General features: G+C 35.7%; 1 protein-coding gene across 5 annotated transcripts in view; it reads left to right on the top strand.

The window, feature by feature from the left end:
• LOC141557292 (microtubule-associated protein RP/EB family member 1) overlaps positions 1 to 27,053 on the top strand; it is a 109,624-nt gene that overhangs the window by 45,234 nt on the left and 37,337 nt on the right. For 2 of the 5 annotated variants that reach the window (XM_074292738.1, XM_074292739.1), the window contains 9 exons: positions 2,245 to 2,324; positions 2,615 to 2,727; positions 5,381 to 5,564; positions 7,371 to 7,455; positions 9,384 to 9,529; positions 11,690 to 11,780; positions 13,232 to 13,380; positions 14,030 to 14,115; positions 16,941 to 17,010. In XM_074292738.1, coding sequence (XP_074148839.1) covers positions 2,245 to 2,324; positions 2,615 to 2,727; positions 5,381 to 5,564; positions 7,371 to 7,455; positions 9,384 to 9,529; positions 11,690 to 11,780; positions 13,232 to 13,380; positions 14,030 to 14,115; positions 16,941 to 17,010 — 1,004 coding nt within the window. Of the gene's footprint in view, positions 1 to 2,244; positions 2,325 to 2,614; positions 2,728 to 5,380; positions 5,565 to 7,370; positions 7,456 to 9,383; positions 9,530 to 11,689; positions 11,781 to 13,231; positions 13,381 to 14,029; positions 14,116 to 16,940; positions 17,011 to 17,624; positions 17,744 to 19,517; positions 21,417 to 27,053 lie in introns of those variants that run through there. The other 3 variants (XM_074292740.1, XM_074292741.1, XM_074292742.1) reach the window with 3 other exon arrangements.

Below are 27,053 nucleotides of genomic sequence, written 5' to 3'. Positions count from 1 at the left end.
TATTAGTTGGTATTGTTTGTCATCAGAGTATTAGAAGTTCAGAGCTACAAGAGGCACAGACTGTTACAATCCAGAGTATTTGCACGTTATATAGTTCAGTCCCTTTATTTGATAGAGGATGGCACAGAAAAGAAGGGATTGTAAGAAAAGAAGAAAAAGTTAATCCTACATCTGGGACTAGAATTCAGATCTCAACTCCTGATCTACATATAATACAGAAGGTCTTTTCCTGGAGATTGACTTAACCTATTCTCCCTGCCTTACTGGATGGTTTAAATATTTGACAGCATCTTATAAATGTAGGTATGGGCTAGGATAAACATGATGTGCTTAGTCTGCCTTGGAGACAGGAATATGTTCCCCTGGTTAGGACAGGTGTGTGGTAAGTAAAGAAAGTTACAGGCATTATTGAGAAATGAGCTTATCAGTATTCATTTTTTGGTCAGGTATTGACTGAGCAGAACAGGGGCAGTGAACCAGGAAATTAATGGAATGAATAGATTATCAGTAATGAACAGAGGAACTGGATAGAAAATGAGGTAATGAGTTTAACCACAAGAAGTGTCATAAATTTCAGGTGACTAGTTCTAGATCAAGAATTGCTGACACCAGACCCAAGCATGAAGTAGTTAGACATTGTCCAAGGAACTGGCTGTGGAGATTAAAAAGTATGAAATTTTAAGTTTGATGATTTGGTAGTCTAAAAGCCTAGAGTGTTAAAGTGGACACAATAACTGTTTTCAATGCCTGACTCTGTTACTAAGAACCTTTGAGAATCAGAGAACTCTCGTAGCAGATTATAGGTTGTCTAGATCAGATTTCTTAAAGGGAAGAAACAGTCATGTTCATATGTACCTGAGAATATTTCTAAGAAGTCGTAGGTACAAGTGTGTTATCCTCAATTGACTTGGGAACCACTTCATGTCAAAAGGGGCTTAGGATGTTAAAGATTTTTTTAAAATTCCATATCTAATCCTAATTTAGTATTCTAGACATAGTTTAGAGCCTCAAAAGATTACATCTTTCTAGCATCTATTTGTAAGTTGCTATTAAAAGGGACTATAGCTGTATTTTCAAGGATGGTAGTTTTGAAATCTTACTATTTCCCTTATCTTTAACAAGATCTTTATCATTAAAGTGGGAAAGTTAATGGGGGCAAAAAGCTGCTTAAGCATTTGGAAACGAAGAAATACTTATCCACAGGTTTGTTTTGCATGAGTGCCATGCCTTATCTCAAGGCACAAATGATTAGTGCCATTCTTTAATAGGAACTACTAGTTTGGTTCTTTAGCCATTTCCCCCTTTCCTACCTATTGAGTTAAACCCACAGAAAGATAAGTTAAAAAAATTATTGGATTCTGTTTTTATAGCATTTAGATATTTCATTTTGTGCATCCATTCCAGTCCATATACTCATCCCTTATGACTTTGTATATAGTATTTTGTAGCCATGCCTCTTCCCGCCTCATCACCTTTGAAAAATAGGAACAGGAGGAGAAAAGACGGTTTTCCTTATTCCTTGATTATTTTAATTTCATAAAATTTTTTTTGCATTTACATTGTTGTCATTGTCTATATTATTTTCCTAACTCTGCTTCCCTCACTTGGCATAAGTTCATATAATTTTGGGTGTATTTTTGTGGTTTTATCTTTTTTATGATTCCTTGGAAGATTACATTTGTTGTAAACTAAAAATTTCCATTTGTGTTCTACTTTTGGTAAGTTGTGCCTGGAATTAATATGTACCAAGCACTGTGGATACAAAGAAAACCTTTATATCCTCAAGGAATTTAGCATCCTAGTAAATAGAAACAGCATGCATCAAGGAGTAGTTCAGAGAGTGTTGCAATGGGAATGGAGTTGGCTTAGGGTGAATCACACAGATGTGGAGTTGTGTGGAGCAGTCAGTTCATAGACCGTGTTGCCAGAATTTGGAAGAAGGGCTAAGCAGGTGGCATGGCCACTGATTAACAGTGAAGCTTGGTCTGGGGCCCACAACATAGAGCAAGCTAGAGTTTGTACTCTATCACTAGACACCTAAGATGTGGGCTCTGAGTGCCAAAGCAAGTGCATTAATTCCTTCTCGACCCCTTTCAGAAGTCTGGAGACTACTAATGTTTGGGGTATCATATCTCTAATTCTTTGATTGAGGAATTTTTGAGTATAGTTTGGGTAGAATGGTTATTATCTTTGTTGATGTATCAACCTTATTTTATCTCCCCTTCCCTTTTTTGTATGTTACAGATAACTGCATAGCCTGTGGAAGAAAAAACCCACCCTCTTTCCACCCTCTCTTTGATGGGGGTCTTTGTCATACATGTAAAGTAAGTCTTATTAAAATACATGGATTTTCTTTCTGATAGTCCAACTACACACTTCTCTTTAGCTTCCTATGTTACTTATTACCTACTAGTTTTATTCCTTAGAAAAGGGTCAAGGTCAGGGGTGGTTCATTTCTTCCCCCAAACCCCTCCCTAAAGCATTAGTGGATTCCATGGGCCTAGACCAACCCTTTTACCCTATGACTAGGTATCCAGTAGGTGGGACTTAGTATTCTGGGACTTGAAGGCAATTCTTCCCAGATGTTTCTATCTTTCCATTTTTTTCTAACCAGGATAGATTTCTAGAGCTGTTCTATATGTACGATGATGATGGCTATCAATCGTATTGTACTGTATGCTGTGAGGGACGGGAACTCTTACTATGTAGCAATTCAAGCTGTTGCCGGTAAGCCATTTTCTTGTGTCTCTCTCTGTGTTCTGGAGAGCAGTCTGCTTTATACTTGACTTTGACTAGATGGTTATGGAGGTATTAGTTTTTTTTCCTCTGAGGCTGAGGTTAAGTGACTTGCCCAGGGTCACACAGCTAGGAAGTATTAAGTGTCTGATACCAGATTTGAACTTGGGTCCTCCTGAATTCAGGGCTAGTGCTCTATCCACTTCGCCACCTAGCTGCCCCCATTCCATTACTCTAATGAAATCACTACTGCATAAGCTTTTTTGTCAATGACACAAAAGTGAATAAATTTTGGAAAGCATTAAGGGTTTACTATTTATAAAGCTTCATGCTAAGCACTGGGTGTACAAACAGAAAAATAAAAAGGCTACCCCTCTTAGAGCTTGCTTTGTAGGAGGAAACAACACATATGGGGGGAGTACTGTGGTCGAGTGATTTGACTAGTCCTGTGACATTCAAAAGGTGTGTTGGCGAGGCAAGATGACACATGACCTTTTAATATATATGTACATTTGCTCCTTGCTCTTCAACTGAGAGCTAGGATGGGGCACAATAGGTATGATTATGTGCAGAGATAAAGGTTACCTTTTACAGTTAAAACATTTTAAATTGCTACTTTATTGCTATTTTGTTAATTTATTTTATTCATTCTGTGTTTTCTTGTTTCTTCCTTCTCTCTGAATGAACATATATGCCAAGTAGTCTCAAGTTTCTCTAAATTCCTCATTTTTGATTCATTAATGTTCTATTACATTAAGATGCTACAATTTATTAAACTAGTTCTCATATGGTTGTCTCAGAAGTTTTTTTTTCCCAGTTTGTGGCTCATTTGAATTTTTTAATGTGACTAGAATCTTTAGTTAATGATAATAAATGGGCAGCCAGGTGGCAAAGTGGATAGAATGCCAGACCTGTAGATAGGAAACTTTGACTACAGATCTATCATCAGATGCCTAGTAGCTGTGTGATTCTAGGCAAGTCTCTCAACCCTGTTTGCCACAGTTTGACAAGAAAAAGGCAAGCCACTCTGGTATCTTTGCCAAAGATGGAATAATAATAACAAAAAAAGTCAATAAATATTTAATAAGCATCTACCACGTGCCAGGCACTGTGCTTAGAAATGGGGATACAAATATGAAAAAAAGAAAAGAGTCCCTGTTTTCAATCCAAAAGAAGAAAAGTGGAGAATGGGGGACAAGAGACGCATAAGTGCCTAGTGTAGTGTAGCCAGGTGAGAAATGGTATTTTCTAAACTCAAATACCTCCTTTAAATAGATGTTTTGGAGTTTGTAGCTCCACCTTTCAAATAGAGGAGTGGAAAGTAGTGCTGAGAAAAAATATTAAGGCTAATGGAATCTTGTAGAATGTTGAAGTTTTCTCATTGCCTTCTTGGGGTAATGGTAGAAAAGTCAGAGAAGTCCCAGAGTGATATAGCCAGTTAAGAAATGTCTTGTTCAGGCAGTTCCAGTAAACTTTGCATCCAGAGAGAGAAAGAACTATGGAGACTGAATGTGGATTGAAACATAGTATTTTTACCTTTTTTTTTTCTTTTGTTTTTTTCTTTCTCATGGTTTTTCTCTTTTCTGATTTTTCTTTCCCAACGTGACTCATGGAAATATGTTAAAAATGAATATACACATATAACCTAAAATCAGATTGTTTGGTAGTATGAGGAGCTAGGAGATAAGAAAAAGGGACGAAAAAAAATTAGAACTCAAAATCTTACAAAAATGAATGCTGAAAACCATCTTTATAAGTAATTGGAAAATACTATTAAAAAATTAAAAAATAAAAGTCTTGTTCAAAGGATTTAAACAGTGAATCATTTTTTTCACATTCATTCTGAATTGTTTTTCAGAAACTAATAGTTGGGATATCAAAATAGATCTTTCATTTTAGGTATTCAGACGTAGAAAAGGCCCTTCTCATCAAATCCCATCTTTGCAAATAATAAGATGAGAGCTAAGATTACAGGGGCACGAAAGAATAGCCTTCAAATGAGGGAGCTTCTGAGACCCAGACCACTGTTTCCCTTATAGTTAAATTACCAGAGATCATTGGATGTTATTTTCTAGTCTTTTTTAAGCATTTCTGATCTCCTAAGTTTTTACTTCTAGCTCTTCTAGCTTTATATGTGACTTCTCTTTTTAGTTCTAGTTAAAACACAACTTATTGTTTAAATGGAATGCTTTTTAAATATGTGCACCTAACTTTTAAATTAGGAAATCATTTTCCTTTTTTACCAGTTGACTTCTTCCTTTTCAGTCAATTGAAGCTCTAAAGTGAGGACTTGACATAAGGGATATCATAGGGGTTTCTGTTTTAGGATTTTGTGGTGGAAATTTAGAGTGGATTTAGAGATAAAGTACAAATTCTCTTCATTGGATAGATAAAGAATTGATGTCATAGAAAGCATCTGAAAATGAATATCTGAAAATGAACTGTCTAGCTCTTTGATTCTAGTGGTAAAAATGGTGAAGACTTGGAACAGTTATAGAAGGGGAAATTGGTTAAGTGAAGATGGACATGGTAGCCTGGCTTAACCTTCTTAGGTGCACAGGGCTTTAAGAGTGCTCGAGCCATTTAGTTGCAATATGTAGGAGCACTTTGGCTAATCCCTTTTTCTCCTTACTCCTGGGCACAGGTGTTTTTGTGTTGAATGCCTTGATGTGCTGGTTGGAGCAGGAACGTCAGTCAGTGCCAAAGCACAAGAGCCTTGGAGCTGTTACATGTGCCAGCCTCAGCGGTGCTATGGGGTCTTACAGCGTCGAAAGGACTGGAGCATTCGCCTTCAGGAATTTTTCACCAATGACATAGCTCAGGAATATGTAAGGCATTTGTAGGGTTTCTCATCTGTGATAAATGAATCTCTCCCCCGCTCCCACCCCACATTTGTCTGGGTCCCAGCTTTGACACTGGAACTTCATGAGCTTTTAAAGGAAGGCTAGGAATTCATATAGCTATTTAAAGAACGGGTATACATGGGAGAAAATAATCTAGTCAACTGAATGTAACTCAATTCCCTTAACATTTTTTTTCTGGAGACATAGTTTCAAAAGATAAAGTGTATTGTGGTTTGTAGAAAGAGAATGGCTACTAATTCTTTATCATAGGATAACTTGAATGTTAAAAGAGACCATAAGGAGATTGCAACCTCTCTATTTATAGAAGAGATCCAGAGGTTAAATGGCTTGCCCAAGGTCATCTAGTAAATAGTATTGGTTTTTCCAACAAGGGTAGAAATTTTATCCCTTTCACTTCTGCTCTGTGTATCTCAATTTCATTCTTTGTTTAGAAAAAAGAAAGTTGAATGTCATGAAAAAATTGGAACTGTTACACATAGATAGTTTGATATCTTAGAGAATGTTATCTAATGTATTCCTCTGCTTGAAGGGTGGATTCTTATGAGATTTTGAAAAAGACTGGTTTCTTATATTGGTTGTACTTTATTGGCCTTTTGTAGTTTTTTTCCTCCAAATTCGCAGATCTAATGTCTCTTCAAGCTTAGACTTCAGGATAGAACCAGGACTGTTGAAAGATTTATATCTGTTAAAGTTTGGACAAAAATAAAAATTTACTTTAAAAATCTCCCCCACATTCCATTCTCAATATCTTTACCAGGACAGTTTTAAGAGTGCAACCTTTATAATGAATCCTTTCCTGACATATTTCACATTTGAAAGATCATTGCATGGTGTTCCACCAAGTGAATTGAGTGCTCCCCATTAATTAGTCTTAGAAACAAGTTGTGTACTATATCAGAATGCAACCCACAGATTGGGAAAAGGAGATAACCAAAAACTCTGGAAAGTAATAGATAGTGCCTATCCTCAAAAAATGTATAGAGAAGCAAAACAATTTTCACATTGCCTTTGGTTAAGAAATATGTCTCAATCTGTACCCTAATCCATTTCTTCTTTGTTTTGATGTGTTTTGTTAAGAATATTCTGGGACTACGGCAAAACAGTGTGAAGGTGTGTGTGTGTGTGTGTGCGTGTGTGTGTGTGCGTGTGTGTGCGTGTGCGTTTGTGTGTCTATTTTATTTTATACATACACACAGACACACAAATATGTAGTTAAGTTACTAGACCAGTTATGTGTCCTTATAAATGGATAGATAGTTAAGTAATTTTTTTGCCAGAGTTCCAGGTAAATAGCTCCTTAAATGGCTAGACCACTTCCATAGCTTCACCAACAATATTTAAATATAAAGGTTGCACTCTTAAAACTGTCCTGGTAAAGATATTGAGAATGGAATGTGGGGGAGATTTTTAAAGTAAATTTAATCTAGTCTCTGGCCACCTGAGAAAAGAGGGGAAAAGCATGGCAAAGTTGATTTATGCTGGTTTTTTCACAGATATTAATTCAGTAAAGTTGGGTATGTGATATCCACTGAACAGGGTTTTTTATGGTGTACAAGGACAAACTGGAAATACAAATTGTTATTGCTCTCCATGGTGAATTGTTAACTACCCATAATGCTATCTGAGTGTTGGTTTCTTTGCTAAGGCTGAGAAATATTAAAAACTGGGAACTTATTATATAAAAAGTAGCTTGTTTCAGTCAGAAAAATATTTCCTAGTAGTTGCTCAGTACCAGTTTCTTAATTATTTTGCCATTGTTTTGTTGGATAGGCAGTTCCAAAACTGTATCCAGCAGTCCCTGCATCGAAGAGACGGCCAATCAGAGTCCTGTCCCTTTTTGATGGTATAGCTACAGGTGAGTCTTCTGAAAATGCTCCTGATCTATTTCCTCCTAAGTCTGGGATGACAATGAGGATGGTAATCTGTCATTTCTCCATTTCTGTGGTAGCAAGGCTCCTCTCTGGTCCTTTTTCACAAACTCATTCTACAATTAGTGAGCATAAGAGAAATGAGAAAAGTGAATAACTTTGAAACTTCCTGTCCATAAAATGGGAAAAAATTTTGAGGTTATTTATGATTTTGTTTTGCAAATCAGAAAAGTTTAATAAAAATGGTCATTTTTGTTCTTAAAGAATTTATATTAGAGAGTCCTTAATAGGCGGGATCTCTTTTAGCTTGCCTGTCAGAATAGGCTTAATGGAGGAGTGGTCACCTAATCTCTAAGGAAGAATAAGAATTTTGACTATATTTATTTAAGAAAATTAAAAAAAAAATTATTAAACATGTACTATTAAACATTACACATTAAACATGTCTAAGGATCTTATCTTGGTAGTTAAAGAATTTTTGTTTATATGTTATTGGATGAAAAATACCTTTTATAGTGATAAATAAATGGAAAAGATAAGAGATTTAAACAGTGGTTGGGGATAGTGTAAAATACTTCAAACTGCAGGGAATGAGATTAAAATGGAATCTGGTAGGTACATAAATTGAATTTTTAAAGAGATGGAGTCTTTCTAGGAATGAGGAAGGACAAATGCAAAGCATGGGAAGAGTTGGAATGCTTGAGGATGTGAATAGATAGGAAATATGCTTCCAAGTTCTAAGTAATGATAGCCTGACCATATCAATTAAGAGGAGATAGAAATAGAGCTCTTGTGTAATTAGTGCACTTGACAAAGACAAGAATTCTGCTGGAAATATGTGTGTGTTTATTTGATACTTCTTCCCCTTTTTGTTCCTCTTTCTCCTTAACCCTACACACCAAAGATTACTTTTGATTTGACCTTGATCTGAACTCTTATTATCCCCTCCATGGAGATGACCTTAGCTCCTGCTATGCTAATGAAACATTTGTTCTGCCAGAACTTCCCAAGCTATGGGTTTAGTATTCCTGGTTTCTGATAGACAGAATACTCTTATATTTCTAGAAGAAGCCTAGATAAATGAAAAAAGGATCAGTACAAAATAATTACTGAACCCAGTAAAATGTATTTGACCTTTTCTACTTTAAAACTGTGCTCTTGGGGTATCTAGGTGGTGCAGTGGATAAAGCACCAACCCTGAAGTCAAGAGCACCTGAATTCAAATCTGGTCTCAGACAATTAACACCTCCTAGCTTTGTGACCCTGGGCAAGTCACTTAACCCCAATTGCCTCAGGAAAAAACAAAACAAAACAACAAAAAACTGCTCCTAGGGAGCCATAAATTTCTCTTATCTTTGAAAATGGGGAAGCATGGGTCATGTATAAGCCTTTCCAATTCTTCCAGTGAGATAATCACTAAACCATGGGTGGAAAAAGTTCACATTTCTTGCACTCTTTATTGACTTTATGGTTTTTAAAGAATTGCTCCTTCTACTTAGTCCACCAATTCCATGTCCAAATAATAGATAATTTCCTGAGTGTGGTAGACTTGGACCAATCATCTAATCATCCTCCTTAATATTGGTTGAAGATAAGCCTCAGGTTGCCACTTGGTGACTTGGCTCATGGTGAAAGTCTTTCCATTCAAAGCATTTGCTTTGCTTGGATTTCTCTGGCTCTGGCTCTCTCTGTCATAATTTTTTTGGGGGGTGTAAGTGATCCCTTTGACATCTTGGCTTCCAGAGGAGGTATCCAACTATATTTGTATTTGTATATGATACTTAACCATCCCTGCCATCATATTATCTCACATAGCTCTAGTTGGTTACCTTGGCCACATGAGAGTATAGATTCAAATCCCTATAGGGACAAGGATAGAAAGTGAGTTCTCATTACTTTCCTCTGCCTTTGACAGGCTATTTAGTGCTAAAAGAATTGGGTATCAAGGTAGACAAGTACATTGCTTCAGAGATCTGTGAAGATTCCATTGCTGTTGGGACAGTCAAGCATGAAGGGAACATCAAATATGTTCATGATGTCAGAAACATCACAAAGCGCCAGGTGAGTACCCTTAAGCTTACCTCAACCTAGTAGAAGGAGGAGGAGGAAGATCTTTTGACTTGATCCTTAACTTAGTTCATATATAAACACATATGATGTAGATATTGACTAGAGTTTTCTTTCTGAAAGGATATGTTTTGGTATATGTGGTATATATGTGTATACCCTACTTGATGGTGGAGAAACTACCTTTTCTAGTGGGACTGGAGAAACTAAAGACTTAAGTTTAAATACATAGAAGCATCTTTTTTATTTTATTTTATTATAGCTTTTTATATACAAAACCTATGCATGGATAATTTTTCAACATTGACCCTTGCAAAAATTTCTGTTTCAACTTTTCCCCTCCTTCCCTCCATCCCCTCCCCTAGATGGCAGATAGTCCCATACATGTTAAATATGTTAAAGTATATGTTAAATACATTATTTGTATACATATTTATACAGTTATCTTGTTGCACAAGAAAGTGGATTTATAAAGAAGGTAAAAACCTGAGAAGAAAGAAAAAATGCAAGTAAACAATAAGAGAATAGTTATGTTGTGGTCCATACTCATTTCCCAGTGTTTTTTCTCTGGGTGTAGCTAGAAACATCTTTAAAAAAAAAATAATAGGGGGCGGCTAGATGGCGCAGTGGATAGAGCACCAGCCTTGAAGTCAGGAGGACCTGAGTTCAAATGTGGCCTCAGACACTTAAGACTTCCTCGCTGTGTGACCCTGGGCAAGTCGCTTAACCCCATCTGCCTCAGTAAAAAAAAAAAATCCAGTATAGATTACACATGTACAATTCTTCTAAACATATTTCCACATTTATCATTCTGGACAAGAAAAATCAAATCAACAATGAAAAACAATGAGAAAGGAAAAAAAACAATCAAGCAAATAGCAACACAAAAAGGTTAAAATACTGTAATGTGCTCTGCGTTCAGTCCTCATAGTACTCTCTCTAGATGCAGATGGCTCTTTCTATCACAAGTCTATTGAAATTGTCTTGAATCACCTTATTATTGAAAAGAGCCAAGTCTATCACAGTTGATTATCATATAATCTTATTGTTGCTGTGTACAGTGTTCTATTCACTTCACTCAGCATCAATTCATGTAAGTCTCTTCAGACCTTTCTAACTCCTCCTGCTGATCATTTCTTATAGAATAATAATATTCCATTACATTCATATACCATAACTTATTCAGCCATTCCCCAACTGATGGGCATCCACTCAGTTTTCAGTTCCTTGCATAGAGTCATCTTTTAATTAAATTTATATGCATCAGTGAAGTGGAAATCTAATATCTCATATGTGACATCTCTTGTATAAGACCCCTTTTCCCCTTTTTCTCTTGACATGGCCATCACTCTAGTCATATTTTTATCTCCTTATGTGTCAGTTACTACTAATGGAGTCTGCCTGCCTGGGAATGTTTCTTCCCATTCCAATTCATTCTCCTTTCAGGTGCTAAAATGGCTTCCCTAAAGTACAGGGCCGATTCATGTCACCACTTCTTCTCTCTTCTCCTGTATTCTTCTCCCTTCCTCCCTTCTCTCCTATTCAATAAATTCCCATGGCTTCCTATTAACTTGGATCTAATGTAAAATCTCTATTTGGTTCTGAAAATCCTTCATACTCTAGCACCCTCTTATCACCACCCTTTTTCCTTTTAGTCTTCGTATAGCTTACTCAATAATGTGTGCATTTCAGCATTTTCTTTGGGTAGTCCCCTGGAATGCTTTCCTTCCTTCTCATTGGCTATTATCTTTAAGTCTCGGCTTAAATTCTACTTTCTAGCAAGAAGCCTTCTCTAACCCCTCTTAATTCCAGAGCTTTCTCTGTTTTAATTATTTCTTATTTATTGTGTATATGGCTTGTTTTGTGAATATTTATTTGCTTTATTTTTCTCCCATTATATTACATGCTTCTTAAGGGCAGGGACTGTCTTTTGTCCCAGTGCTCAGCACAGTGCCTGGCACATAGTAGGCATTTAATTGATATTTATGTATTGGCTGATAGCATTGAGTATCATTTTAGAGGAAAGAACATAATGTCTCTTTTTGAAATGCAACATGGCAGACAAGCCCAGAATGAGTTTATTATTATTGCCTTTTCCCAGTTCCTGGAGTGCATTCTGAAATAGCTGTAGTACATGATTTGTTTGTTTCTCAGATTGATGAATGGGGACCATTCGATTTGCTTATTGGTGGAAGTCCATGCAATGATCTTTCAAATGTAAATCCTGCCAGGAAGGGCTTGTATGGTAAGAACCATTATTTTTGGGTTTTCTGAGGAGTTTGGGAGTTTCCCAAGGTTCTGAGTTTCATGCAGAGAAAATCCAGTGGCTTGGGGATGATTACAAAGGTTTGTCCTTTTGAATCTGTTTTCGCAAAGATACTGAAATTAAAGTTTTATAGGAATCTTTATTTTTAAATAAAATTTTATTGCCCTTAACAGATTTGATATCCATATGTTCCCTAGGTCAGACATTTTTTAAAAAGAAAAATATTTTTGTTGATATCTTTGGTTTCTATTGCTTAAATTTTCTAAATATTCGTTATCATATGGAATGGCTTACATTTTTTTGTGTCATCAAAATTTTCCCCGCTATTCCTCACTTCCAGAGCCACTGGAATATTTTTAAAGAAAGATCAGCATAATTAATTAATCAATATATCAAGAAATATGTGCAATGTACTACCATACCCAGGTATCCATATAAAGAAGTGGAACGGTAGATTCTTATTCTCCATAGTTGTTCTTTTGAATGATTTGTTGTTCTTCCATTTTCCATTATTATGTTTTTCGTAGTGTATATTTGTTTCTTTACTGTGCATATTTAATTTACTCTGCATCACTTTTGTGCTAGCAAAGAATTTGAAAGTAGACTCCTGTTGATTGAAGGGATGGTTAAATAAAATATGGCACCCGAGTTAAAGGTCTAATGCATTAAAAAAACAAACAAACAAACAAACAAAAAAACTTTAAAATTTATGCAATTTTCCATAACTGTGGATCACAAGCTAAATATGCTCCAAGTATATCTTAGATTCCTAAAGAAAAAAAATTGCAACTCCCCCCCCCCAAAAAAAAAACAAACAAGCCTTACAATATTTTTATTGTTTCTTTAGGAAATATAGAATTGAATAAAATCTTGTGGGGTATTGCAAAATGATTGACTCTTATGCTTGTGTAGACATTGCTTCTGTATAGAATATTGCAAGTGAAAGAAATCATGTATTTTGTCTTATTATTTTGTGGGTGAATAAACTGAAAGCCTAGGAAAGTTAGCAAATCAGGGGCAAGCCTGGGTAAAGATTATTCTGCCTTTTTGGCTTTATTTGCTATCTTTCTTACCACAATTTAATTTTTATTTGTCTTGACCAGAGTAGTAGGATAAAGTCCTTGATGTGAAAAAGTGTCAGGAGTCAAAGGGTCTTTTCTTAGCCAGAGGAGGTTAAGAAGATTTACAATCCCTTCTGGTTCTACATTTTATGATTTTCTCTTAAAATATTTCTAAATTAAGGGAAAGAGCCAGCATTAAAAAAAAAAATTTCTACATTGGTATAAAATTACAGGTTTTTAAGAATGAAGGACACGATATTGAGTCTACTATATACAAAAGATTGGTGGGATCTTAAATTGAAAGGGCTGGCATTCAGATACCTCTTCTATCTTGATTTTCCTTTCTTGTCTCTCTTGTATTCACAATAGAGGGCACAGGAAGGCTGTTCTTTGAATTCTACCATTTACTTAATTATACTCGTCCCAAAGAAGGGGATGAACGCCCTTTCTTTTGGATGTTTGAAAATGTGGTGGCCATGAGAGTCAATGACAAGAGGGACATCTCAAGGTTTTTGGAGGTGAGTGATCTCATTACCTAGGGGAAAAAAAGTAGGATGGGATTATGAACTATCTTCATATGTCTGAGATCAGAATAGTGGTACAAGAGATCACATATTTAAAGCACCATAGGTAGATTACTCCCCCAAAAGGATGTTATGTCTAAGTTGTTGGGTTGGTTTTTAATTATTATTCTGAAGTTGTACCAAGGTTGGTTGTTTTCCAGAATGCTAGAATGTACTTTCGTACCTTGAAGAATTTTTTCTTGGAAAATATAAGTTTAAAATCCATCTAAGTCTGACCTGATTTATCTTCCCATAATTTTTCATATGAAATGTTTGTATGTTGTGGGGTGGGACTGGGTAGTGGTGGTGATAAACTATTAACTTTAAGATCTTTTCTGAGATTCTACAACCCTATTCCCTTCCCTCCATGACAGAAAGTCTAAGTCTTAGATGGTTACCTTTTTATTCCCTGGCCACATCCTTTTATCAGCAAACTATAAATCTTTAGAATTCATTAGGACAGTATTGCCCAGGCCTCTTTTCTATGCATTGTTATGATTCCAGGTTGGAGGCCCTGGAGATAACAGCTCTGTACCCACTCCTAAGGTTTTATCTATGTTGATATTTGATTCCTTTGTTTTTTTAAATTTCCTTTGGTCTACAGTGTAACCCAGTAATGATTGATGCCATAAAAGTCTCAGCTGCACATCGAGCTCGCTATTACTGGGGCAACCTGCCTGGAATGAACAGGTAAGTAACCAACCTTCTAGCTTAAGTTTTGTGTATCTACTCACTGGGGCCCTGATAATGGATTTTTTGCTGGAGTCCCTGATTAAAAAATGTTTTGAAGGACAGTAATACACAAATGTATTTTCCTCCATTCCTACCCTTCTATTTTTAGGTGATCTGGGAAGTATTTCACTTCTCCAATAAGATGGGTCAGCTTTAGGCAGGAGTGATATGGGAGAGACTACATCACATCTTTGGTGTGTCTCCTGAGTTTTATGTAAGTGGGAAGAGTGGTTCTTCCTTAACCCCTTTAAGTAAACCAAGAATTTCTTTCCTCTTGGTGGCAGGCTACCTTGCATTTTATTCATTTAATTTACCTGTTTACTAAAAGACTATGTTGGCCCTTAATGATACAACAGAAGAAGTCTTATCATTAGAAAATTTTCTGTAGCATAATGTTCCTGAGATGCATGGGTGGGGGGGAGTTTATATTTTACCCTGATTCTAACAGCCCAGTTTTCCTTATTTTTGAAAAGTCAGAATCCTACCCTAATTTTATTAGTGATTTTGATTGACTGGACTTGGGAGCATAGGGAAAAGCCCTACTTGGTGACTTTAAGCCATGATAGTACACCCTCCAATGAATTGGTAAGGTAGTCTTTTAGGATTTGCATTAGTCTGAGATTTATTCTAATAATCCAGAGATTATAACTTTGACTCTCTTCTTGGATCAATTAGATACAGTTTCAGGGTTGTTTTTGAGAGACTTCTTCACTTTCATATGTAGTTCTATATGGACAGCATAGATAGACTAGAGAAGTGAGTTTACATATGACTTCATCTATTCAAATGTATCTTCAGGCATTTTGGAAAATTTTAGGGGGGAATGGGGAGAGAATTCCTTGCTGAATTATCAGATAAGTATATATTTACCTCAAACTATATCATAGTCTGAGGTGAATAGGGTTCAGAAGTAAGTTAGTCTTTCTTGGCAATCCACAGAACTTTGACCTGCTTATTACCATTAGTGATTATATAAGTTATAATTCTTGGTCTGAGTGGATTATATGAATATGGGAGAGACTCAAAAATCACAATAACTTGAAATTAGATAGGGATAAAGTCTTGCCTGTCCTGTCTTTTTCAAGTACAATGTGGTCCCCTATTAGTATAATATTACTGAATATGAAACATGGTAGTTCTGGGGATCACATAAACTGTGTTGTAGGAAAAAAATGAGCACCTATTAAACTTTGTCACAGTTTTCATCTTTGGATAGTTATATCTGAAGGCTTATTATTTATTGACATTCACCAAAGCAAGTTGTTACTGTGTATGAAGTACTTGACCACAAGGTAAAAAAAGCCATTTCCTTAGTCAGTTTACCTTTTGGTACTAGATTTATTCCCTCTACCTCTAGAAGGCTATACTAAATTTAACAAACACAACATAGAGACATTCTGATTTTTGAGTCTACGGTATGTAAGTCATGAGGAATAGTGCATTTTCAACATATAAGTATGATTTTAGAAGTGAGAATTTGGAAAACTAGAAAATGGTCAAGGTCCCTTTCTGGGTCTTTTTTGGGAATTTTTGAGGAAGAACATTCATAGTATGAAGGTTCATATCACTCCCACAAAAAGGAGGCATGTTAAATAATCTTTATTTTTATTTGGAGATATGTAGTCATTGAGAAGTATATGTGGAGTTCTTTTGTTAGCCTTATAGAAAAAGAGGCCTGCCATGACATATATGTAATGATAGAATTCCTTTTTCTTAGACTTATATTTGTGGTTTCTTGCTGTAAAATCTTGCTTGTAGTAGCAGTCCAGTATAAAGAGTATGTGGTGACAGAACCCTATGTAAATAATGCCTAAATTTTAGGATTGACTCTAATAATATTCAACCAAAGGTTTAAAATTTTCTAGAATTAGTCATTGCAACCTGGATTGATTGGGATTAGGTAACTGGGATTCTGTGTTTCCTGGACATATATGGACATTTGAGGTCATTTTCTATTACCCTGTGAAGTGAATGAGGCCCTGAGTAAGAAGCATGATTTATTTACCGTAATTCAGTTTGAGAACCAAGCTCTCATAAATTGCCCTTCCTTTTATATGTCAAATTATTTCCTATGGTATTAGATCTCTTTCTTTCCTATGTATGCACATTAATAGGATCTTCTCCTGCAATAAAAATTGTGGACAAAATTCCTTTCCTTCTCTGTACCATGAGATAGTAGTGTGATCCCCTTTTATTCCAAATTCTGGATTTTTTTCATTGTACATTCACTCTGAAGTCTGTGTTAGCTCAGAATCTTAGAACTGTAGTCAGGGAGCTTTTTTCTATTTCAGTATGTTCTCCCTAACCAAATGATCATGAAATCTCCTCTTGAAGAAGACCTCCAGATTAGGAGAATTTCAGTGAGGCTGAGGGTCTCTTGTTTAAATCTGGATAGCTCTAATATTCATTTTTTTGTCCCATACTGCAGCTCTTCTATTTAGCCTTTTAAATTTTTGAATGAAATCATCAGTTTTGTGTGGTATCCCACTCTTCCCTCTCTCCCAGAGTCCATTCTCCAGTCCTAATAACTTGAATCACTCTCCTTGTCCCTTTTCCCCCACCCATGCCTCTTCTAAGAACTTGTAGTATGTTCTCATCTTCTTTTAGAGCTTTTAGAGCCTTCTATTGATGTAGCTTTGGAGCTGCCTTATCAAGTTGTGTCATTGTTTGCTAGTCTTAACAGTAGATGAGACTATAAAGGAATCACTGGCTTAGAAGGCAGCTGGAAGCAGAGTAGATTTATTTGTGGACTGTAGAACATAATGAGTTTTGGCTGTTCCCAGGCCGGTGATAGCATCAAAGACCGATAAACTCGAGCTTCAGGACTGCCTGGAGTACAATAGGATAGCGAAGGTAAGCTTGTTCTGAAACATTATCCTCTTCATTATGAATGCCTGTGTGCCCTTTTACTAGAATCTAAAGGATTTGATGTTTTAGGGTCCTTTCCCTTAGGAAAGGGATAGCCCTTCGGACTCCTAGTGAGGAGATCCTTGTCTTTTTCCCCAGTGCTCTATCTGTTTTGTCTATGTCCTCTAGAGGTCTGGCCAGACTTATAAGGCATATTTCTTATGAACTCCCCCTTTTTTGGCCTCCAGCTGAAGGATTTCTAGAGCCTAACAACTTCTGCTTTTGAATTGTCACATGTAGCCTTCTTGATGACCAGAAACCCTGAGCTGCTTTTTCTTTCTCTTCTGTCTGAGAAGATAAAGGAAATGGCTTAGCATAGCCTTGGGGGTTGGCTGCCTCAGTAAATTGGGTCTGTTTAGAATTCTATTGATTGTGACTGACTTGCCTGGCTTACATCCTCTTTTCTCCCTGACCTTGAGTTGTACATAAAATGCTTTTGTCCTTTCCTCGCTGTTACTCAAATCAAAACTATGTCTTCCACTTGGATATCAGTCATTCTTTCACCCACTTAGTGACCCAGTAGTTTTCTTTGTTCTTTACCTGATGTTTTTGTTCCCCAGTTAAAGAAAGTACAGACAATAACTACTAAGTCGAACTCGATCAAACAGGGGAAAAATCAGCAATTCCCTGTTATCATGAATGGCAAAGAAGATATATTATGGTGCACAGAGCTAGAAAGGTGAGCAGACTTGGGGTTGAAGGCCCAGAGAGAAAACAGAGAAGGTGGGTTGGAGTGGGATCAAGTACAGGCAAAATTATAGAATTGGTGATTTTCTAACTTACCCACACATTTGTGACTGTCAGTTGTGTTGCTTAACACAATGGTTTTAAGAAAATTCAGCAACTTGACATTTCTTGTGTATCTGTTTCTGGACTTCCCTTCTGTCTCTTCCCTATTCCTATTTTATTAATTTTTTTCCCCTGTGACTTTGCTTGATTCTGGAGATATGGGCCTCTGGATTGGGGAGTTTGACCTATTTGGGAAGACAAGGCATCTATGCACATATCACATGTTTAATTAGCTCACTACTTCCTAGAAGCTGGGGTGACAAGAAAGGCCTCATGTAAGACAGCAGGTAGACTTTGAAGGTTTTAAAGGATGAGGTAGAAATGTTGCAATAGTCAAGGTATAATAATGTCTAATTTTGTTTGAAGTATATAAAGGGAGGATAGACTATGAGATAATGTTTAGTCCTGTTCGGTATTTGATTTCGTGAAAGATACGATCAATCTGTTCGAATAGTTTGTTAATTTCCCATTTGGAAGAGACCAAACACAGATTTCCGAGATAAAAGAAATTTTGTGTCTTTGTTGATCTTCTTAATAACCATTCACGATGTGTTTCTCAAAAGGAAAGATGGAATTGGGTACCAACAATGTTTTCACTTTTCATTAGGGGATTAAAGTGAGGCAAATCTCTAGGCTTTTAGATTATATGTCAGGCTTGGATCTGGCTCAGAAGATTATGTGATCTCTCCTTCCCATCTGATATTGTGACCTTAAAGAAGTGTTTTTTCCAAATTACATTATTTTATAGTTGAAGATTATACCTTCAAAGGGCAAATAATTTGCTTATTGTTATAGGAAAAAAGTTTTTTTTTATCTCCAAATTCTCCTACCTTATTTTTTATCCTCCTATTGAGAAAGCTAGAAAAATAAAAACTATTACAAATATACATAGTCAAGCAAAACATTCCTCATTGACTATGTCTTAAAAAAAAAAAAAAAGCTGTAATCTTTACTGAGTCCACTTCTCTATCTCTATCTGGAGGTGGGTGGTGTTTTTCATCATACAACACAAATTTCACAAATGGAGTTCAAATACCCTGACTCCATGTGCTATTCTTATCTTGTCATTAAAGAGCTACATCACAAGTTGACCTTAGGTTTTCCTAGCTATATAACTTAATGGATGCTATGGTGTGTAACTGGTGAGGTGAGTAAGTGACATAGTACATAGAACATGGACTTGAAGTCAGGAAGAACTGAGTTGAAATCCAGCCTCAGATCTTGATTAGTTGTGTGACTCTGGGCAAGTCACTTAATTTCAGCTTCCTTATCTGTAAAATGGAGATAATAATAGAACCTACATTCCCAAGGTTGTTATGAGGATTAAATGAGATAATAACTAAAGCACACAGTATAGTGCTTTGCTAGTTATTAGCTATTATTGGTATATGGTAATGTGGCTAGAGGTGTCGTGGGCAGTTAGTTGCAGGCCCAAATTGAATTATCTTTGAAATTGAATAGATCCCCAATTGCAATTTTAAATTTGTGTTTTATGTGTTAAGATTGGACCAGATCAATTTTAGAAATTTTAGTATAGGTATACATTAAAGGACCTCTATCTTTACCTTAATTATGATTTTCCCCCAAGAAAATTTGGCACCAGTCTTGGGTGAATCAATTTTGCTGCCTCTCATCCCCGTATTTTGCCTTGTTCCTGCTCCCAGAATTTTTGGCTTTCCTGTCCATTACACCGACGTGTCAAACATGGGTCGAGGTGCTCGCCAGAAGTTGCTGGGCAGATCCTGGAGCGTCCCTGTTATCCGGCATCTTTTTGCCCCACTGAAGGACTACTTTGCCTGTGAATAACACATGGGCTGGAACTGACAGGTGGAAGGGGATTTTGGACATGGGAGGAGGGTAATATTGGGGAAGAACCATGACCAGGGATGGCAGAACTTCTGGGTTCTTCTCCCCCTCTCATCTTCCCCTCCCAAGTTCTAGTCTCTGCTATTCTTCAGTTTTGTTGCTGTGATGAATAAGGTCAAATCAAGACCTAAACCATCAGTCATTACATGTACCTCAGACTTCTCCCCAATTGCTCAGTGGGACTCTTGTTTTTGAGACACACTCCTTCAGACGACCTGTTCAAACTATTTCTCTGAAGCCTTACAGACAAGACCACTTGATTGTGACCACTGAGAGGGGCAAGACCGGTGCTTCTGTCTTTTTTTTTTTTTTTTTTAACTACACTTGAAATAGAGATTTTTTTAGTGTTTTTTTTTTTTTTTTTTTTTTTTTTTTCCTCACAAAATGATGGCTTAAGTATGTAGGAATAAGGTGTCAAACCTTGTTAGGTCATATTCTGAAGCAATACGGCAACACAGGTGTCAAGAATGCCATTAAAATTTTTTTTTGGGGGGAGGGGTGTTGTTGTTCCTTGTTCAGTGAAATATAATCCTGGTGAGAAAGTTGTAAACATAGCTGAATGGAACTACTGACAGACCGACTTATATACAGATGAAGCCGAAAGAAACCAAGCACCAAATGATGGTTTTTCTAATCATTAGTAACAATAATTTGTATGTTCTCCAATATTTTCTACTTCATTAAAATAAAAGAATAAAAACTCCCTCACCCTAAAAATTAAAATAAAAATCAAGGACTATTGATTTTGGAAAGCTTGGGTGCAAATCAATGCCCGTTTAAGATCTCCAGGCATTTTGGAAAGTGATAAATCCAGCTGGGCTGGTTTCAACACATTTCCAGTTCATTTAAAGTAAATCATTGACACAAACTAACCGAAATTATTCATTGTCCTGCTATATTACTTCATGAGAGCCCAAAAGGGGGGATATGGGGAAGATAGAGGGACTGGAATAGTAAACAGAAACATCCATTCTTTGTTAGAATTTGGGGTATCTTTTCTCCTGTGTGATGTTGCAGTCCAAGACCCAAGACTCAACAGGCAGCTAAATGAATATGTGCCTTAAAAGTGTGTGTTATGATTCTCTAGGCTGCTAACCTCCCCGTCACTTCAGCTCTCTCACCACTTTCTCTCCCAAAATGTGGTAGAGGAAGGAAAAGTCCTCATCTTTTCTTTACTCAGGTGGCACTTTGCTTAGTAACTGCTAGGTGCATTAGTTGTGGTGACAGAGGTTGATTGCATGATAACCCCACAATCTTGTATCACCTTCCTGTAATGGTCATGTTTGGGGTTCAGATGCACATTTTTTTGTTTTTATCTTTTCATCTAAAAGATGAAAAGTCTGTAATAACCCTGAGACTTCCTCCAGAAAATTTTTATCTGCTATGACACCTGTCTTTTAATTCCATGTAGGAAATTTTTTAAGGGGAGGAAGCAACTGGGGAAGCAGCATTTCAGAAATGCTATTGTAATGGTTTTAAGGCCTTTTACTCTTACTGGTGCTATTTTCTAGAATAAAGACATTACTGTTGACAGTTTTTTATGTTTGTGTTTCATATATTTTTTTTTTTTGGTAACAATAACCAAATAACAAATGAAAAACTGCCTTGTTTAAATTTTTCCCAGTTTTTAGAATGGAAATTGATGAATGCCTAGAGTTTACCTTATTATAATGGTTTAATTAAAAAATCAGTATTTCTCTATGGCCTCCTTTTGTTTTTATTAAATGTCATAAGGGGAAGATAAGATGCATGAGGGTCACTTGTTCTTCAGATAAGAGAAGAGGGTTATGGTACTTAAATTCCTGGAAAACAAACACATTACCATGCGGTGTCTATCCCTCATGGGGAAATGCATCTGTCTTTGCATTTCTCTGTGTCTTCCATGCCCCCTCCTCAAAACCAAACAGTTAAACCACAGATAAATATACTTATCACCGATGAATGAATGAATGAACATGCAGTGTTGCCCATTTTATGAAAAGTAGTGAAGAGAGGAGGACCCCTGTCACAGTTTCACTGAAGGGTTTCAAGAATATACAGTGGCTGCCATCATCCATCTTTTAGGTGTTATGGAGGGAGTATCTGCTGTGGAACACCTTTAGGACCTCAAAAGTAGTAGACATTTACTGATTCTACCAGTCTAACCCTCTGGGTTAAAATTCTAGAGAGAAGATAGTTGCCCAACAGGGTAACTAGTAGAATTAAAGCCTCCAGAGTCTGATTCTGCCTGTGGAAAAATGCCTTCTAATGCCAGGACTCCTTTAGGAATTAGTTAGAAACTCAGGGTTTGAGGTTGCTAGGAGAGACGATGAGCATGTATCTCTTTTCTAATGAGCTAAATGAGCTCTTTAGCGTAATAAAACATGTTATTCCTTTGTGGCTCAAACTTGGCTCATCAGAAATGTTTATTGTCCTTCAACACCAAGTTCAGGCAACAGAGTGTACTCTTTTCAAGGCCAAGATAAAATGAAACAGATCAAACAAGCCCGTTTTCGAAAACCCAAGAAGGAACATGGACAAACTTTGGAGGTGAGAGATTAGGGGTGAATGGGTATTCTACAATGACACAAGGATGATGAAAAGATCATTGGTTGGCAACCAAATTGTATCTAATCATTGATTAAGAAAAATAAGCATTCTCATAGTAATGTCTTTGGAGAGAAGGTTTCTTATTTATAATGTACTCTGCCTCCAGAATTCTTAAAAAAATTTTTGTCAGAAATATCCTTGTTTCTGCCCTGAATTCTTACCAGTCTTTTTTTTAATGCTTGACTTCATATCCCTCATATAAGAGGGTACAGTTCTGATGGTCTGATTGTTGCAGGGATATGGTTTTCATCTCTAGGAATCTTTTATTTCCATTGGGTTTTGAATAACTATTGTAGCTCCTTTCTGTAAATACCTAGTAATCATTGACTTTTACTGGATGCCTTGATGAATGCTCTGCATCTAGGATTTGCTGTCTTTTTACTACCTTTTTGATTGGTCATGTATAATTTTAGACAAATGAAGCAACCACCATGCTATAGACAAACTCAATATTTAGTTTCAGAGAAGATGCTGACCTGCACTGGTAAAGGAATTATTTTTTTAATTTAATTTTTATGTTTGTATCCTTTCTTCTTCCTCCCCATCCCCACTGACAAAGAAACAAAACTTCTTATAAATACATAAAGTTCAGCAAACCAAATTCTGCATTGGCCATGTCTAGAAACATGCATTAATTTGCATACTTGAGTTTATCACTTGTAGAGGAGTTTTATCTGCTGCTCTTTACACTAAAGCAATCAGAATTTTTTTCATATACTAAGACTTTGGCCCTTAGTTTTCTCATCTATAAAATGTGAAAAGTATTATTAATTTCTAAGTCTTTATCAATCTGCAGTTTAATCACATGAATATTGATTTTGCTCTTTTGATTTCAGTATTCTTAACATAATAGAGTTAATAGAGTTACTCTTGTCTTTTTCCATCCAAGATTTTGTAATCCAGTCTTATTTATGCCATTTAAAATAAGGACAGATAGAATAAGGATTCCTGAGCTTCCCAATTCACTTTGAATTTAGAAATATGGTGATGTTAGGATCCTCCTGGCATTACTAGGGTAGGCCAGTTGTTTTGATGGATGTATTGTTAAATAAAAACTGAAAAGCCATCATGGTCCCTCAATGTATTAAAAGTCTGTGACATACTTTTTAAAATTAATACATTTTTTTCTCTTTCCCCATCTTGTACACCTTCACCCACCATTGAGCAAAAACAAATTTTATTATGTTATGAGGCTGGCACCTTTCTGTCTAGAATTGGGAAGCATATTTTAAAATCAGGATTATTTGACCAAAATTTGGAGAAACTGAGAAGCATTTTAGCAGAACTTCTTTTTAGACCAACAACTCATTCTATATCCTATGATTAGCTCTAAATAGATACATTACTTAAAGGATCAAACTAGAAGTCACCTTTTGCATATATATCTAGGGGAAGAGTTCATGGCCAAAGAACTAATAAAGAAGATCATAGGAAAAATGGAAAATTTTGATTATGAAAATGTGGTTATGAAAATTAGAAGGATACATTTAAGTGGAAAAATTTTCAGGGGCATAATTTGCTGTTGAAAGTTTTAAAAATTTTATGTAATCCTTTCCAATTGGGCAACAGAAACAAAGAGAAAACATACAAATAAATAGATTAGCAAAGTAAATTCCTGAATTGATCAGGTCCAAGTAGGTATACTTCACTTGACTTCTTGATTTTAGTAAACACTTTGTCAGCTATGATAGCATGTTGCTTTTTTGGTGCTCTGAAGTCTTGGTTTGTCTGCTTTGATTACAAAACTTCCATTTGCAAGATAGAGTTGATTCAAATGTGTAAGAAAAAGCCATCTTCCACTTGATATATGTTTAAAGTATATAAACAGGTAGTTGAAAATCAAAAGCAGAAATCCAAGCTAACAGATGTAGGAAAAAAAATATTCCACGTAATTTTTAGAGATTCAAGTTAAAGCAGCTCTGAGGTTCCACCTCTTACCCATCATGTTGACAAAGTTGATAAGTATTAGTGGGGTGCTATGTCAGAAATGAACAAACTAACATTTTGGTGAATTTCTAAGTTGGGCTATCCATTCTCCAAAGTAAGTTGAAATTATGCCACAAAGATCACTAACATATATATCCTTTGGTACCTGAATGCTACTACTAAATTTATTCATTAAAGAGATAAAGGAAAAAAGCACCCATCCTTTCTATTTCAATGCATGGATGTCTGCTATACGGGATAATTTTAACCTTATTTAATGGAGTCATTGGAAGGTAATGATGGATATGATTTTAAATGAAGGAACAAGTAAATTCTAATGATAAGGTCCTTGCCCTCAAGATATTCTTCACATAGAGAGGCAATACTCACATAGTTTTTAAAAAAAATATATGGATAACGCAAGAAATACAAAAAGGAGAGAAAATGATTGCTGGATTGACACAGTATCCTAAAACAAAGTGTTTTGAACAATTTAATTCTGGGAAGGCAAAGCTGGTAGCCATGGGCAGAATCTGACAAGATACTAAGATTAAAAATAATAATAATAATAATAAAAAAATGGTGCCGCTAAGATTAAGGCTAGTGAGTTTCCCCTAGTTAGAGGTGCTTTTTATAGTTGCTTTTTTTTCTTTTTAAACACAGATTTGATGATTTCTTGCTGTGATATTGTATACATTATCTTTGTTTAGCTATATGACTACATGTCCTCTAAGGTCCTTTGTGATTTTATGGAATGTGAGTTGGATCTTAAAGGATTGGAAGTACTTTGATAAGAGGAGGCAGAAAGGCCCTTTTATTTTATTTTAAATTAAGTATTTTTTTCTATTTCTCATCCAATCTAAATTAGATAAAAGGGCCCTTATAACAAATCTGCATAGTCAACCAAAACAATTTCCCATTGACCAAAAAATATTTATTTTGCATCTTTAGTCCACCAATTGTGTCAGTGTATTCATCAGTTTTCTTGTTCGCATTGATCAGAGTTCAAGATTTTTTAATTTTGTTTGTCCTTATATTGTTATATAAAGTCTTTTACTGCTCGCTTCATTCTGTATCACTTCATATAAGTCTCAACAGATTTCTCTAAACCTATTCTATCCCCTTTGCCATTATAGTATCAGTATTTCTTTATATTCATTTACCATAATTTGTTTAATCATTCCCAGTAGGTGGTCCCTCTCTTAATTTTCCAGTTCTTAACACCACAAAAATTGTTGCTATATTATAAAATCTAAGTCTTTTATTTAACCCTTTGAAGTATAGACTTAGTGGTAATGGCATGTCATTTTTAGGCAAACTTTATTAACTTTGAAGGCTTAATTTCAAGATGAGCCAAAATAGAAAATTCTTAGAGATCCATATCTCTAATGAAAACTGACAGAATTTTCAAGTTAAATAAAAGCAAAGAGACTACAGCAATACATAAAAAAATATATATGATGACTAAGTTGAATTTTTACCAGGAATGCAGAGTTCATTCAATATTAGCAAAACTAAATATAATAGATCATAAGAAAACAACAAAAATCATGTAAATAGATTCTGAAAAAGCTTTTTGGAAAATTACAGCACTATTTTAGAGGAATAAATGGACCTTTCTTTAATATGGTAAGTATTTTGTGTCTAAAACCAAGAGCCAAAGTAACATGTGATAGGATTATAATGGTGGCTTTTTTAATAAGATCAGAGAAAAGCAAGGATGTCCATTTTCACCACTACTATTTGCTATAGTGCCAGAAATGCTAGCAAAAGCAATAGCACCAAAAAAAAAATTAAGGGAATAAATAGAGGGGAGAAGAAACAAAATTAGTATCTTTTGCAGATGATAAGAAAACCCAGGACAATGATTTTATTCTAACAGTTATTTGGCAAGACTTTATGAAAAGTATCATGTGAGAGTTATTATTTTAGTATGTTAGGCACCAAGAATAATAATATAGAATATAGAATAATATTAGTATGTTAGGCACCAAGAATAAGTGAAAATTAAGCCATCCCCATGCTCAAAGAACTTGTATTTTATTAAGAAACATGTTAGAGATAAGTCAGCAATGATACAAAGCATTTTAAATGGGAAGAGTATTTGCAAGTAGTAATCAAAAGAAATACTTGAACCTAGAAGGAAGTTCAAAAATGATGAAAAATCCCTTCTAAACATGAGGATCAACCTATGCAAAAACAGAGCTAGTAGATTAGGATGTATTGGGAACAATAACTAGGCCAATTGGTTGAATTATATACTATGGGAAGGGGAGTAAAATAGTATAAATCTGACAGGATAGTTTTAGAGTTATATTATGCTGGGTTTTAAACACTATACAAAGGAGTTTGTGTTTATTCCCAGAGAAGATATGTAACAATTTCCACTCCTGAAACAATATTTGGGGAATATCAGTTTGACAGCTGTTTGGAGAGCTTGTAGAGGGGAGAACTTGGATCCAAGGAGAACAATTAGAATTTTGTAATAGTTCTGACAAAAGAGGGTGAAGTCCTAAGCTAGTAGGGTGGTTATTCTGTGAATGGATAAAAGGGGATGGATGTAGAGATGTTTGGCAGTCAGAATTGAGATTTTGTAAAGGAGGGTTGAAGGAGAGTGAAGAGCTGACACTGTTGTTTGTTGATTTGAAATAATGGTACTCTTTTTTTTTTTTTTTTTTTTTTTGAATCTTTGCAAGCATTTATTTTATTTCATTTTTTTTATTCATTTTTCCAAATTATCCCCTCCCTCCCTCCATTCCCTCCCCCCGATGGCAGGTAATCCCATACATTTTACATGTGTTACAATATAACCTAGATAC

Source organism: Sminthopsis crassicaudata, chromosome 2 (assembly GCF_048593235.1).
Source record: "Sminthopsis crassicaudata isolate SCR6 chromosome 2, ASM4859323v1, whole genome shotgun sequence".
Taxonomy (NCBI): domain Eukaryota; kingdom Metazoa; phylum Chordata; class Mammalia; order Dasyuromorphia; family Dasyuridae; genus Sminthopsis; species Sminthopsis crassicaudata.
This window is presented reverse-complemented; position numbering and strand designations above follow the sequence as displayed.